The sequence below is a fragment of the Ciconia boyciana genome, chromosome 8 (genome assembly GCF_034638445.1).
Source record: "Ciconia boyciana chromosome 8, ASM3463844v1, whole genome shotgun sequence".
NCBI classification, from domain to species: domain Eukaryota; kingdom Metazoa; phylum Chordata; class Aves; order Ciconiiformes; family Ciconiidae; genus Ciconia; species Ciconia boyciana.
In genome coordinates this window covers 14,902,141-14,915,862 of record NC_132941.1, presented here as the reverse complement: position 1 = coordinate 14,915,862, position 13,722 = coordinate 14,902,141, and the positions used below count along the sequence as shown (strand labels likewise).

At 37.0% G+C, this 13,722-nt stretch overlaps 1 protein-coding gene across 9 annotated transcripts in view; it reads left to right on the top strand.

The window, feature by feature from the left end:
* Nucleotides 1–13,722, top strand: part of WDR72 (WD repeat domain 72) — a 128,388-nt gene that overhangs the window by 20,127 nt on the left and 94,539 nt on the right. For 8 of the 9 annotated variants that reach the window (XM_072871239.1, XM_072871238.1, XM_072871237.1 and 5 more), the window contains 7 exons: nucleotides 283–402; nucleotides 2,336–2,481; nucleotides 2,837–2,933; nucleotides 5,897–6,038; nucleotides 6,542–6,787; nucleotides 7,334–7,554; nucleotides 8,919–9,114. In XM_072871239.1, the coding sequence (XP_072727340.1) occupies nucleotides 283–402; nucleotides 2,336–2,481; nucleotides 2,837–2,933; nucleotides 5,897–6,038; nucleotides 6,542–6,787; nucleotides 7,334–7,554; nucleotides 8,919–9,114 (1,168 nt within the window). The remainder of the gene's footprint in view (nucleotides 1–282; nucleotides 403–2,335; nucleotides 2,482–2,836; nucleotides 2,934–5,896; nucleotides 6,039–6,541; nucleotides 6,788–7,333; nucleotides 7,555–8,918; nucleotides 9,115–13,722) is intronic. The other variant, XM_072871241.1, reaches the window with a different exon arrangement.

Genomic DNA, 13,722 nt, shown 5'->3' with positions numbered 1-13,722 from the left:
GCAGATGCTATCTATGACCTGCCTTTAGTCCTCCTCCATATTCATTATCACTACTTTAAGTGAGATCAAGGTCTGAGCCATGCTGAATATCTTCTGTTTACATGGTACTTGTGAACCCTGTTGTCTTCCTATCTCACTTTTAAATAAGAATTATATGTTACTTTGCATTTTCAAAGTGTATGTTAACAAAATTATTTTCAGTGGTTTGTTTCTATCCTAAAAGTAAAAGCTAAGATATCTAGAATAAATTTTATGGGTTTTTTTTTCCTCTGTGCTGTAAAGGAGAGACAAAGTGTGTGGGAGAAGGAATCGAAATCTCTGGACTGTATAAATTGTCAAGCAGTACGGTTTTGTACTTACACAGAAAGGCTCCTTCTAGTTGTGTCCTCCACATGCTGGCAGGTACATTATTGAGCATTATACTTTCTTTTTTATTTTGTTAATAATTTTGAAAAGCTAATGTGATTTTTACGTGCAGATACTTGTTTTTCTCCTCAGCTTAAGGAAAAAAAGAGTTCACTAATTGTCAGGTATAATAGTGCGCTGTATCCCTTCTCTGCTTATCTTAACTGCCTGACTGAGATCAAGTGTTTATTTTTTACTAATGTATTTCTGCTTTAAAAGTTTAACATGAAATTGGTGGGGTAGAAAGGGGATTACTTTAAGTATTAGTCAGTTTTAGAGCACTGGGTGCATTATGGTCCCCTCCATAGTGCATTTCAAAAGGAGACAAAGATGTACAAAACCTGTTTAAGTATGACAGAAGTAATCACAGTTGGCAAATCCTCGGTAATCAGGGGCCTTTGTTCCATCAGGGCCAATAGCCTGGGTTCCACTAGTAGAAGCCAGCAAAACTGAAGACCCCAAACTATATAACTTGTAGCTGTAAGAAAATAAATGCATCATGTAGTTACTGAAACTGTTACTAGTTTATTTTAAATTTTAGTTAAACTGAACCTTATTGTAAAAATTCTGTGTTTCTTCTTCTCAGTGTTATCACATTCCTCTTAAAATAATCCTGAATTATTAGTGCAACATATGTACCTGATCCAAATACCACTGCTGTTGGGGGGTGGGAATTTCACATGCACCTGAGTCAACTTTGAATAATACAGTTGTAGGGTATCCTTGAGATTTCTCTTGGGCTATTTAAAAAAGTCTGTAGAAAAGCATTTATAAAGAAATTCCATGTATAGAATGGATAGACTTTTAATGGAAAAATCTGTGTAACTTGCATTGTTTTCTGTTAGTTTCTATAATGGTTTTTCAGCAAGAGGTGCATGTTTCTTGTAATATCTCCATTATGCATTTGAACACTTATATCTATAACACTACTTTAAGCAGTAAAATATATGTCATGTTGGATTTTCAACTTTTATGTTTCAGTGAATATAAAGCTTTAAAATAAAAGATGGTGGTGATGATCTTGCTGCTTAATTAGAAAGGCATGTGATATGTAGCATGAGAGATTCACATGTGTGTTTGGAGTGGCTCCTTAACCCACTTCTATAGTAATGAAAAAAATAGAGCAAATTAGCTAATGAATAGAAATTAGCTATAAATAATTCATAGAAATTCTCATTCCGAAATCTATTTCCTCACACTGCTGGAATAAATTATAAAAATGTGGCTATGAATAATTTCTCCATGTGGCCACTAGGAATGTGAACAAGCAGACAATATCCTAGGTTTCCCTAGTCATATCCTGTTTCAGCTTAAAATGGGAAGGTCAGAGGAAGCAAACAAGTCATAATTTTTTACCAGCTTTAGAAATGGAAGAGAGAAGAACTCTTGCAAGCAAAGGGGATTATATGTTCTTTGCTTTCAATTAATTTGTGAAAAAGAAAAAACTCTATTGCTTCCCAAAGAAAAGAAAAAAAAATTGCTTTAAGATATGTGCTGTGATTACACCAGCAGATCGTCTTTTAAAGAATACAGACAGAAGCATTTATAGCTTCTATCCAAGTCCTCAATGTTATACTTATGTGCTAAATTCATTACCTACCTCTTTATAAGAAATTAATAGTCCAGTAAATATTAATAATGAATGCAAGGCAAAACATAGTAAAACCCATCCAAAACCCCTTAATATAACAGAAGGCTCTAATGTAGCTTTTTGTATTGTCAATTTCTTCATCTTTGAAATATATAGTTTGATTCTGACTTTGCAGTAGTTTGATAGTATGCAAACTGCTTTGGCTTTAAAAGAGGTAGTCAAACTATGAAGAGTCAAGATAATGTTCTACTTAATTTGATCCATTGCCCAAAACCACCTTGAATTAAAATGAATGTGCTGATACTGTTTGTTTATATGTTATTGTTTTTCTGAGCTTAGGTCTATGATTATTGTGATTTCTCCTTGCTTTGTACTGAGTTCTGTACAAGTGGTCAGTGCTTTGCTGGTGGAGAAGTACTAGCAGCTTACAGACTTATCATCTGGACAGAAGATGGCCACAGTTACATCTACCAGCTGCTAAACAGGTGGGCTCAGATGGGAAATTCACACAAAAAGTTCAGGTACAACATGAACTTTGTGAGGTTTATTATGGAAAATCTCTGCATGTTGCAAATGATCAAAAACCAGAACAAAAACACTTTGGCACTCAAAGATTTACCCTGAGTTGGACAGCCCTCGGTCTTTGTTTGACACAGCAGGAGACACAGAAATAAGATTAGCCATGTAGAACTTGGGCAGCTGGTGCTGTGATTTCAAAAAGTCGCTTGCAATTACTTATTCGGTAACTTTTAATTGAACTTGTGAATCTTGGATGTTACTGTTCTACTTTCTAAAAAAATATAACTTTCTAAAGCTTTTAATTTTTTTTTAATTATGCAGCGGGCTTTCTAAAAGTATATATCCTGCTGATGGGAAGGTGCTGAAAGAAACTGTTTATCCTCATTTACTCTGCCTTACTGGTGTGAAGGAAAATAAGGTAAATTCATAAAGGTTTACAGTGAGCTTCAAAAGTTCATTCATTATTTGTAGTTCATTCATTGTTTGTTTACAATTACCTGAATGATCCCTAAAAAAATTGTTGAATTCATCAACAGAATTAAATGAAAACAATGAGTAAGACTTATTCTTTCATTTTAAAATTTTTACTTACAAACTTGGAAATGCTCATAGCATATTTTTGTCTTAAATTTTGGCAATATTTTTTTCACAGGGGGGAAAAAATCCTGTATTTTCAGCTATAGATAGGCTAATTGTTGAAGTGATTTTTTTTTTCCTAATTTTGGCAAAAAAGGGGGAACTTTTTTAAGTTAAAGGTGGTCTGAAATAGCTTTAGAAGCTTTTCATTTCAAATCTGTAAAAAAACCAAACCAAAACAAAAAAAACCCAAAACACAACCCACAAGCAAAATGTAAGCAGGTTGCTTAGTTCTTGTTTTATTAAGAAATGTATGCGTGTTTCAGTGTAACTACATAAATAGGTTGCTTCCCATGTGTATCCATCCTAAATTGAAGGGTTTGAACTTGTGACACTTTATCCAGAATACTGTTACCTTGAGCCTTCAGAGGCATAATCACATGCCTAACTTTCTTACACTGTGAGCAGACTGACAGTACCCACAATGCATAAAATTAGGCACATGTGGCTCTCTTCAGAACCATTGTCTCTGCTTGAAGAAGCCTCTATGGTTAAGAAAAGAGGAAGCTAAAAAAAGTAGGTGATCTTTATACTTCTGATTGAGAATTCATGTTTAGCAGAGCGTGTCACACCAATTTCAAATTTAGAAGTTAGTGCTTAGACAAACTTGCTTAAGTGGACTCAGCTATGTTGGAAAACCTGCATCTTGACTCACTTTTTGAGTAGTGCTTTGTGTGACCACAAAGAAATAGGTAAGGAAAAACAGTTGATCTAAAAAGTAGAAAATTTATTAGAATTAGGAAGTAGGGAGGGAAAAAAAAAATCTGTGGCAGGGGTTCTTATTTGGCAAAAATTGAACAAAAACAAATGTAACGGATTCTTCTGTGCAGCTTTGGTTCTGGTTTTGTTGCTGTCTTATTGCTAATACTGTTTATGAAATAGCAATTGTTGGAAGATGAGGATTTAATTCCTGCCTGCAGTTGTGTTAGTTTGATGTGTATTTGCATGAGAACTCAAGCAGGTCTTTAAACGGTTTCTGAAGATATGCAAGGGAGACACATTTTTATTTGTACCCAAGTAGAAACACTGTCAAATATATACCTATGTGAAGTTTTCTAGTGTTCTTTTTTCTTTCTGTTGACAGCTATAGGCTCTTAGAAAGCATTTTTGTTGCATACTCTTGTGAAGCCTGACAGATTTAATTTTCAGTTGAAGGGCAATAACACAAGCCATTCAGCTTTTCCCCCAAACGCTGTGATCTAAAATCAGATAGGATAACTGCTGAAGGATGCCAAAAGGTCAGCTATCGTGAGGGAAAAGAAACAGCCAAAATACATGGCTTAGCAGCTAATAGGGTTACAGTGGTGGTAGGAAGCTCATATATGTTTCCGCCAAAATGTATGCATTTTTTAAATAATGCCCTGCCCTTTTCTAATATTTCTGCTTTAATATTTACCTTACTACCCACATAACTTTTATAGCAGATTTGTGAGATGACAAAACTGCCTGTGTGATCTGTTTTGATCTCCATTCTTAGATTATAAACTGAACCACATTACAGTACAGTTGCTTATTGTGGAATTTACTCCCAAACTTCAATGTTGTAAATAAAATATATCCAACATATGAGGATGTTATTAAAATGTCTTGAAAGAGCAGAGTCAAACTGTGTCTACACTATCTAAATGTGAAAGGTGGAAGAAAACAGTTTGAGCTGATGACCTTTCATCCACACTATCTACAGTATAGGGTGTGCTTTTGGGGTTTTTTGGTGTGGGTTTTTTGTGTGCTCCTGCACACAACTCCCAGTTCACTTCCATGCAAAAAGAATACTGATTTTGGTATTCCAGGACAGCTCCACAACACAAACCTAAGCATTCACTTCTAAAGTACATGCCTGGTGTAAACTCAAACATACTAATGTAGACATACCTGGAGATTCCTACTTTTCTTGACTTTTGTGAAGGTTTTGAGGAACTAGAAGCTTCCCCTTAGACACCTCACCTGTTTTTAATAGTTTGATACTTGAGAATGAAGCTTATGTAACAACAAAACAGGGTGTTCTTGGCAAGTCACCAGTAGATTATCATGTAGCTTGGGTGTTAACTGATGTGGTGATATAGAATTATCTGTGATGTTATACCTACAGGCAAAGAAAACCTACAGACTTCTAGTCTTCATGAGAGAATAAAAACATGGTGTTTGAGATAAATATACTGCAATAAGTTTTAGTGTTGACTAAATGAAACTAGGTAGATGTCAGTAAGTCTGTTTATCAATGATATTATACCTCTGTAGTATCTAACTTTTTCCAGATGACTGAATGATGGTGTTATAGACTATTACCTATCTATGTAAAAGCCTACTTCTTACCTTTCATTATTTGTAGTAATTTAAGCTATCATGACAGAAGCTTTACTGGATTTGTTTTGATGTGAAGATTATCAATGTTTTATTGCATTCTTTTTTCAGCCTGATCTTGGTGCTTATGCTGCCATTTTTTTATATGCCGGTGGTACTATTAATAGATTCTCCATTTAGAGACAGTAAACCTAGGGAGCCCTCCCATTACACTTTTCCATTTGAGATGTAGGCTTAGCCAAGGATACTGGCAAAACAGAGGTGATCTTCAAGGGGCTTGCACCAGGCAGAGTAGACCTGGTCTGTGACAGGTGAGGGTTCAACCGTTATTTGTTTTATATTTCTACAGCTTTTGATGTAAAAAAATCCTCTGAATTTGCAATTATTACATTATTTTAGCAGCTCTTTTGTATCAGAATATTGATTTACTGTTATTTTTGGCAGAGTTTTCCTTTTGTCATGGGCTTCATGAATGAAAGAAAGGAGCCTTTCTATAAGGTTCTTTTTTCTGGTGAAGCTTCAGGAAGGATCACTTTGTGGCATGTTCCTGATGTCCCTGTGTCAACATTCGATGGTTCGCCAAAAGGTTTGGCAATTCTGTGCTCTTGATAGCGTCTTTTTAATTATGTCTTTAAGTCAATTTTCATGAAAGCTTAAATTCTCGTCAGTATACTTTCACACTAGAAAGTGATGCTCCTTCATTCATTGTATGATGATTGCCTGTAGTTAGAAGGAGCAAGACACTAGCAAAGATGAATATCTAGAAATTCTTCATGGAACTGAACAAATGAATGTTCCTATTTCCTTACCATCTGCCCATGAATGCTTCTCTACCAAATGTTATTAAAATTTACTTAGCTGGTCCTGCTTACGGTTGTTCATAGGGAGGTATAAAATAAAGGATTTAGTGAGATGTGATCTAGTGTTGGAATAGCAACTGCTGACTTTCCATTGCTAGGCTGCAGAAAGGATAAGTTAGGGGAAGTGATGAAGAGGTGAAAATGTATCTTTTGCTTTGTTTGGATTTTTATTTTGTTTTGAATTAAAAAAAATTTAAAATTCCTGGCTTTTCCCCCCTCCACCCTCTAGAGATCCCAATTACAGCAACATGGACTCTTCAGGATAATTTTGATAAACACCATTCAATGTCAGAGGGCATTATTGATCATCTTTGTGCATCTAAAGATGGTATCGAAAGTGCAGTTGTCAGTTCCTCTGTATACATACCCAGTCTCGATAAGCTCGTGTGTGGATGTGAAAATGGGAAAATATTTGTAACACTAGGTTTAAAAACTGCAAGAGCAAGACTTCTAGAAAACATATCTTTGCTGAAAGGTAAGTTTTAACAATTTTGTCCAAATTCATCTCAGTCAAGCACAGAAGACTGCGTACTTCTGACAGGGATCCCCTCCAGTGATCCCTGTCAAAATTCTCTGAAAAGTAGGGGTGATGGTCAGGGATTGAATGAGGAAAATGGAAGATTATTATCTTCTTTCTCCCTCTGTTAGCTGATCTATCAGATGACAGCTTAGTGCTACCAAGGTGCTTTGCACTGTTAGGAGTCCTGGAATGGCTGTGGGGTTGGAGTCACCTGGAAGTGAGATATGTGGCATGTCATGATATGGGCAGTAGTCATCTTTGTCATTTTCCCTCTAAAAGATCGTTCTGCTCAAGGAACAAAAAGGGTACATCTCAGCAGATGAAGCTCAGAGTGCAGACCTTTGTCCTCCCTTTTAGGAACATGTCCAGAATTCTTTGATCCCATGTAAATGATTGTTGTATTTAGTCTTTTGAATCTCCTGACTTTTAGCAAATCTCCTGTAAAATATGGAACATCTGTTCTTAAAGAACAGAAATAATTTATGTACCCTCTTGTTTCAGATAATCTACCTTATAAGGTTCTGAATGGTCATAGTAGCAGAGTCACTTGTTTACTTTATCCACATGATAAATCAGTAAGATTTAATCCAAGCTGGCTGTTATCAGGGGGCCAGGATTCTATCGTGATCTGCTGGGATATATTTACTGGAGGCATCTTGCACCGATTTAGTCTGCAATCTGGTCCAGTGACAGAGCTCTTGCGATCTCCAGAAAACTACAAAGTAAGTAAAAGCATAATAAATAATGTCTCAAAAAAAAAAAAAAATCTCTATATACATGTATGTATGTGTGCGTGTATATATACATGAGAGGAAAAAACTATCTGGCAGTACTTTCATCCTGCAGCACTTTATCCTTTATTTACATTCATTTAATCGTCTTGTTCGAAAGTTGCTTTTAATTTCAGGAGGTTGATTTCTTGTTAGTTTATAATTTCAGTGATTCAGGAAAAAATTATCCTAAACCAGTGACATATTAAACTCAAGCTCTTAACGTTCTAATCAGCATTTTTAATATCATGATTGTCAATCTATATGTTAATCTGATTATCTCCTAACTTCTGAAGTTAAAAAGTGTAGTCAGTAAGGCTAGGGGTTTGAACATAGTAAGAAAAGATTTGGACCAATAATATTTTAATCTAAAAGTGTATGCTTGATTTTGGTTCCTGACACATCCTTGTGGTCCTTTGCATGTATGCTTTTGTGTTTTATGAGCTTTAGAATAATTTCATATGTTTTTCTTTAAGTGAATTTTGAAGTAAAAATTTAGAAGACTTACTACACTGAATGCTCTATGAAACTTTGAGCAAATTCTGTCCCTATTGTATTCCGTGGGGCTGGGATTTTATCTTTTTCCTCTTAAAAAGCCTGTGAAGACATATTTGAATACTTATGGCTGACTCAGAGTTCACTTATGTGCCAACATTTAGTCCAAAAGATGTTTTGCAGTGGCATAAGTTCTCAATGCTTGTAAGGCGCTCTTTAGCCCTTTTTCTGGAAACTAGGTAGGATTTAATGCCTGCCTAGATGGTGTTTCATTTCTTTACAGGGCTGAATTTTTTCCATAGGGTGAATTCCTTCGTGCGTCACCAAAAATTACTTGCAGGAAGGGAAGGCTTTGCAGAATCAGATCCATACAGTGTGAAATGAAATTGTAACATAGCCAATTTTTCGTTAGAAATACATTGCCCTTGGCTTTTGTGTCATAAGACCTGACATAATTTTATATTGCATGAACAGCAGTTTGTTTTAAGGTAATTTTTTACTACTTTCTCTTCTAGGACAACTGCTACTGTATATTTGGTTATATAATCTCTGCTTTGATAGGCTATTGTGAATAAATGGTATTTATATTATTTTTTAAAAAATTGAAAAATGAGAGGAGATTATATGTTTTCCTGCCAGGAGATCAGTTGTACAGCTAGCCTGTTAAAAAGTTGGCGATGTAGGCTGAAATAAAACATCATTTTCTAAAATGAGGATGTTCTGGGAAAGAAATCACTGGACAACTTTTACCGGGCTTCTTAAAATGATGTGGTTATGACTGTGGTTAGAGAGTTGAAACTGAAGTTCTTCCTGTTTTGCAGTTAAAAGATCACAACATAGTGTGCTGTGTGTGCAGTGATCACTCAGTAGCAATTCTACACCTTCAGAAGAGAGTATGTCTCTTACATGCCAGAAAGCATCTGTTTCCTGTGAAGAAGATAAAATTTGACCCTGTTGAAAATCTGCTAATTGTTGGATGTGAAGACGATTCGGTTTATATTTGGGAAATTGAAACAGGTAATAAGAGAGGGGCTTTTTGTTCACTTTCCTTAAGTTTTGTTTGTCTGTCATGTGGTGTTATACAAACCTAACTGATAGAAGACCAAAGCAGAAATTACTAACACATTGAATATATTCATTAGAAAGTTTAAACATTTATATAAAACAAGCAAGAAATAAAATTTCCATATGGTTCAAGGTATGTCGCTAATAAAATACAATAGCTTAAGTCAGATCCTGACAATCAGATGATTAGCTGACATTGCAGTGAATTGAGCAGAATATTTCTGGAAGCTATAAATAAAAATGTAGTTATTCTCTTTAGTTATTAAAAAGAATGAAATTTTCAGTCCTAACAATCCCAAGTTAGAGCACGAAGTTCTGCTTTCTTCAGCAAAATCATAATCTGAGAAACCTTTTGAGTTAACTGATAATCAGTTAATAGTGGAAGACAATTGCAAGGCTCACATCTGTGTAGTCGGAAAACTAAAGCTGGGTGTTTCAGGTTAAACTGTAGATTCCCAGGTGATTTGAGAGTGTAATGCTGATTCACAAGGCTAATAAATGTAGTTATTTGAACTTTGACAGAACTATTAGAAGCTGTAATGGTACTAGACATTACAATACAGTGTTTCCATATGATTCAGAGCTATGTGTCCTGGGAAGGGGGAAGTGCACAATGAGTCTAGAACCACTGAAATGCACTGCATATTAATACTGTATGAAAACATAGTTTTACTGATGTAACACTGAGATCACAATTTGCTTTACAAATTATTACAACACACTGTCTAGGCTGTCTGCTTTGGACAAAAAAGTCCCTTGTTTTAAAGTACAAAATATTGGTGTTTAATGAAGGACTTGGCAAAATGAGTACAGCATAAATTACAAGCCCATTGTGTTAGTAAGCTATTTAATATCATTAAGCTCCTGGCATAGGAAATGCCTTCTAGTACTTATTCTTTTCCCAAATGTACCGAGTTGCTGCTTTAGAAAGGTTTAGAATAAAATTAAATTGAACTAACAATTATAGTCAGTTAAAACCCCTGGTTTTACACTGGTGTGTTTTTCCTACAGCTGCTCAAAAATATGAAGTTCTCTTATGAAGTTCTCATATTTTTGCACTGTATTTTGAGATTTAAAAATTATTTTAAATATTTTTGTTCCAAAATATCAATAAAAAATTAAGAAGAGAAGGTGTGACCTTAGACCATTAGACTATATATAATGTTGTACTTTTCTTTGGTGTCTTATTGTTGCTGAGTGACTATATGATGGTTTTGCTTAGAATTCTAACTTTCGTTGCACTGCTGGGAAAAAGAATACAAGGTCAAATTTTCGAAAGTAAATATTGGACTCTGACTTAGGATACTCTAAATTTGTTATCCTGCTTTTATTTGTTGTTGTTTCCTGCATAACTTTAAATTCTGTTTTGTGGTAAATATCTAAGATTCTTCTTATGTGTGTTCTGCTATTTATGTAGATGCATGATATTACAGTTTTCAGTGCATTTTCTCCAGTCAGGAGGGGGCATGGGTTCTACCCTCCTGCTCAATTCTTTCTGGAAGGTTTGTGGAACAGTACTGTCTTGGGATCCTTCTTCCTGTCTTCTCACTCCTCTAATCCCTTCATTTTACTAGTGTCTGTCAGCACATCTGCAATACTGCAAATTGTTACTTCCCTCTCCTCTTTTGTCTGCCCTGTAAAAGGAAGGAAAAAAAAAAAAAGCCATCAGTGTGCTCAGGTGGCAAAGATGGCTAACAGCATCCTGGCTTGTATCAAAAATAGTGTGGCCAGCAGGACTAGGGAAGTGATCGTGCCCCTGTACTCGGCACTGGTGAGGCCGCACCTCGAATACTGTGTGCAGTTTTGGGCCCCTCACTACAAGAGAGACACTGAGGTGCTGGAGCGTGTCCAGAGAAGGGCAGTGAAGCTGGTGAAGGGTCTGGAGCACAAGTCTGATGAGGAGCGGCTGAGGGAACTGGGGTCGTTTAGCCTGGAGAAAAGGAGGCTGAGGGGAGACCTTATTGCTCTCTACAGCTACCTGAAAGGAGGTTGTAGAGAGGTGGGGGTCGGTCTCTTCTCCCAGGTAACAAGTGATAGGACAAGAGGAAATGGCCTCAATTTGCACCAGGGGAGGTTTAGACTGGATATTAGGAAATTTTACTTCCCTGAAAGGGTGGTCAAGCATTGGAACAGGCTGCCCAGGGAAGTGGTTGAGTAACCATCCCTGCAAGTATTTAAAAGATGTGTAGATGTGGTGCTTAGGGACATGGTTTAGTGGTGGATTTCGCAGTGCTAGTTTAATGGTTGGACTTGATCTTAAAGGTCTTTTCCAACCTAAATGATTCTATGATTCTGTTTCCTCTCCAATGTCTTCTGTTCCTAAAGGTATTACTAGATCTCATGATTATTTCCCCCGTGTAATGGCAGCATGCAGTTTGTCTATGCAAATAGTATTTCTGTAAACAGTAAAAGCTGTAAACTATATTTGCCCCATACTTTAGTAAATGGGGCTAAAGTAAATAAAACAGTAAAAAAAAAAAGGGAAATTAATTTGATTCTTATCATTGCCTAACTGCTTGTTTTGTAGCAATTGCCCGAAAGTCACCTTTAATAGTGGTAAAGTATTAAAGTTAGAATGGAAAGATATTGTACTAGATCCCTGTTGTAATTAAGGGAAACTAGAACAGGCATCTAAATGTTCAGCAATCATTAATAAATACACACGTTTTTATGGAGAAGTTTGTAAAAATACTACTAGTCTCCAGCTGTTCTATCTGCATCTTCATTGCTCTTTTAAAACTAACATTGAAAACAGTCAAGAAATTTAGGTGTTGGAAATGTTGATATAGAATGTTTTCTTTTATTTCACAGCTAAAAAGGACATTTCTCAAAAACATGTAACTGTAGGTAGGCTGTTTCCTAAGTACATACCAACTTGAGAGACATCCTTGAAGGTCATTATGCCTAATTGTTTATTAGCATTTCTTGTTCAGTCATCTTTTAACTAAAGGATTAGTGTGCATTTGAAACTCTGCAATAAAATTGTGCAAATAAATGTAATAAAGGACCACAGAACGTTTTGTTTCCTTACAAATCTGTTGTCATAGATTTGCATCAGTTATTTTCTATCAGAACTTAATCACTTTGTTTAAAAAAAGAAATAGGTAAGATATTAAGCTCTAAAACACTGATGTTGAGCATGTAATGATTATTTTTCATACCTACTTTTACGATGCATTTGTTATGGATCCATCATAGTCTGTGCTGTTATATTTGTAGGATACAGTGTAACAGCTCCTCAGGTGCTCCTATGATGTGAATTAGGGTTAAGGCTCACAAGGTGGCAGGTCTTAATGTGCCTCTTGACAAGACTTAGGCTTGACAAGGCTTAGGCGGGTGTACTCTTTGCTGGGTAAAAAACTCTGGACTCGGCCATCCAGCCAGAGTTGCGGTGAATGGAGTTTACTCCAGTTGTCGGCCGGTCACAAGTGGTATTCCCCAGGGCTCAGTCTTGGAGTCAGTCTTGTTTAATGTCTTTATTAATGATCTGGATGAGGGGATCGAGTGCGCCCTCAGTAAGTTTGCAGGTGACACCAAGTTGTGCAGGAGCGTTGATCTGCTGGAGGGGAGGAAGGCTCTGCAGAGGGATCTGGACAGGCTGGACCGATGGGCTGAGGTCAATTGTATGAGGTTTAACAAGGCTGAGTGCAAGGTCCTGCACTTGGGCCACAACAACCCCATGCAACGCTACAGGCTTGGGGAAGAGTGGCTGGAAAGCTGCCCGGCAGAGAAGGACCTGGGGGTGTTGGTTGACAGCCAGCTGAACATGAGCCAGCAGTGTGCCCAGGTGGTCAAGAAAGCCAATGGCATCCTGGCTTGTATCAGGAATAGCATGGCCAGCAGGCATAGGGAGTGATTGTGCCCCTGTACTTGGCACTGGTGAGGTTGCACCTCGAATACTGTGTTCAGTTTTGGGCCCCTCACTACAAGAGACATGGAGGTGCTGGAGCATGTCCAGAGAAGGGCAATGAAGCTGATGAAGGGTCTGGAGAACAAGTCTTATGAGGAGCGGCTGAGGGAACTGGGGTTGTGTAGCCTGGAGAAAAGGAGGCTGAGGGGAGACCTTATTGCTCTCTACAGCTACCTGAAAGGAGGTTGTAGCGAGGTGGGGGTCGGTCTCTTCTCCCAGGTAAGAAGTGATAGGATGAGAGGAAATGGCCTCAAGTTGAGTCAGGAGAGGTTTAGATTGGATATTAGGAGAAATTTCTTTACTGAAAGGGTGGTCAAGCATTGGACCAGGCTGCCCAGAGAGGTGGTGGAGTCACCATCCCTGGAGGAGTTAAAAGAACGTGTAGATGTGGCACTTCAGGACATGGTTTAATAGGCATGGAGGTGTTGGGTTGACGGTTGGACTAGATGATCTTAGAGGTCTTTTCCAACCTTAATGATTCTATGATTATATAAAGACATTGGATTCTAAGGGGACTCAGACCCCATAGTATATCATTGCAACACTTAATTCCCTTCTTAAAAAAGAAACAAACAAAAACCAAAACCCAAACAAAAAAAACCCACTCAAGACAACCAACCAAAAAAACGCCAAAACTTTAAGCTGAAATA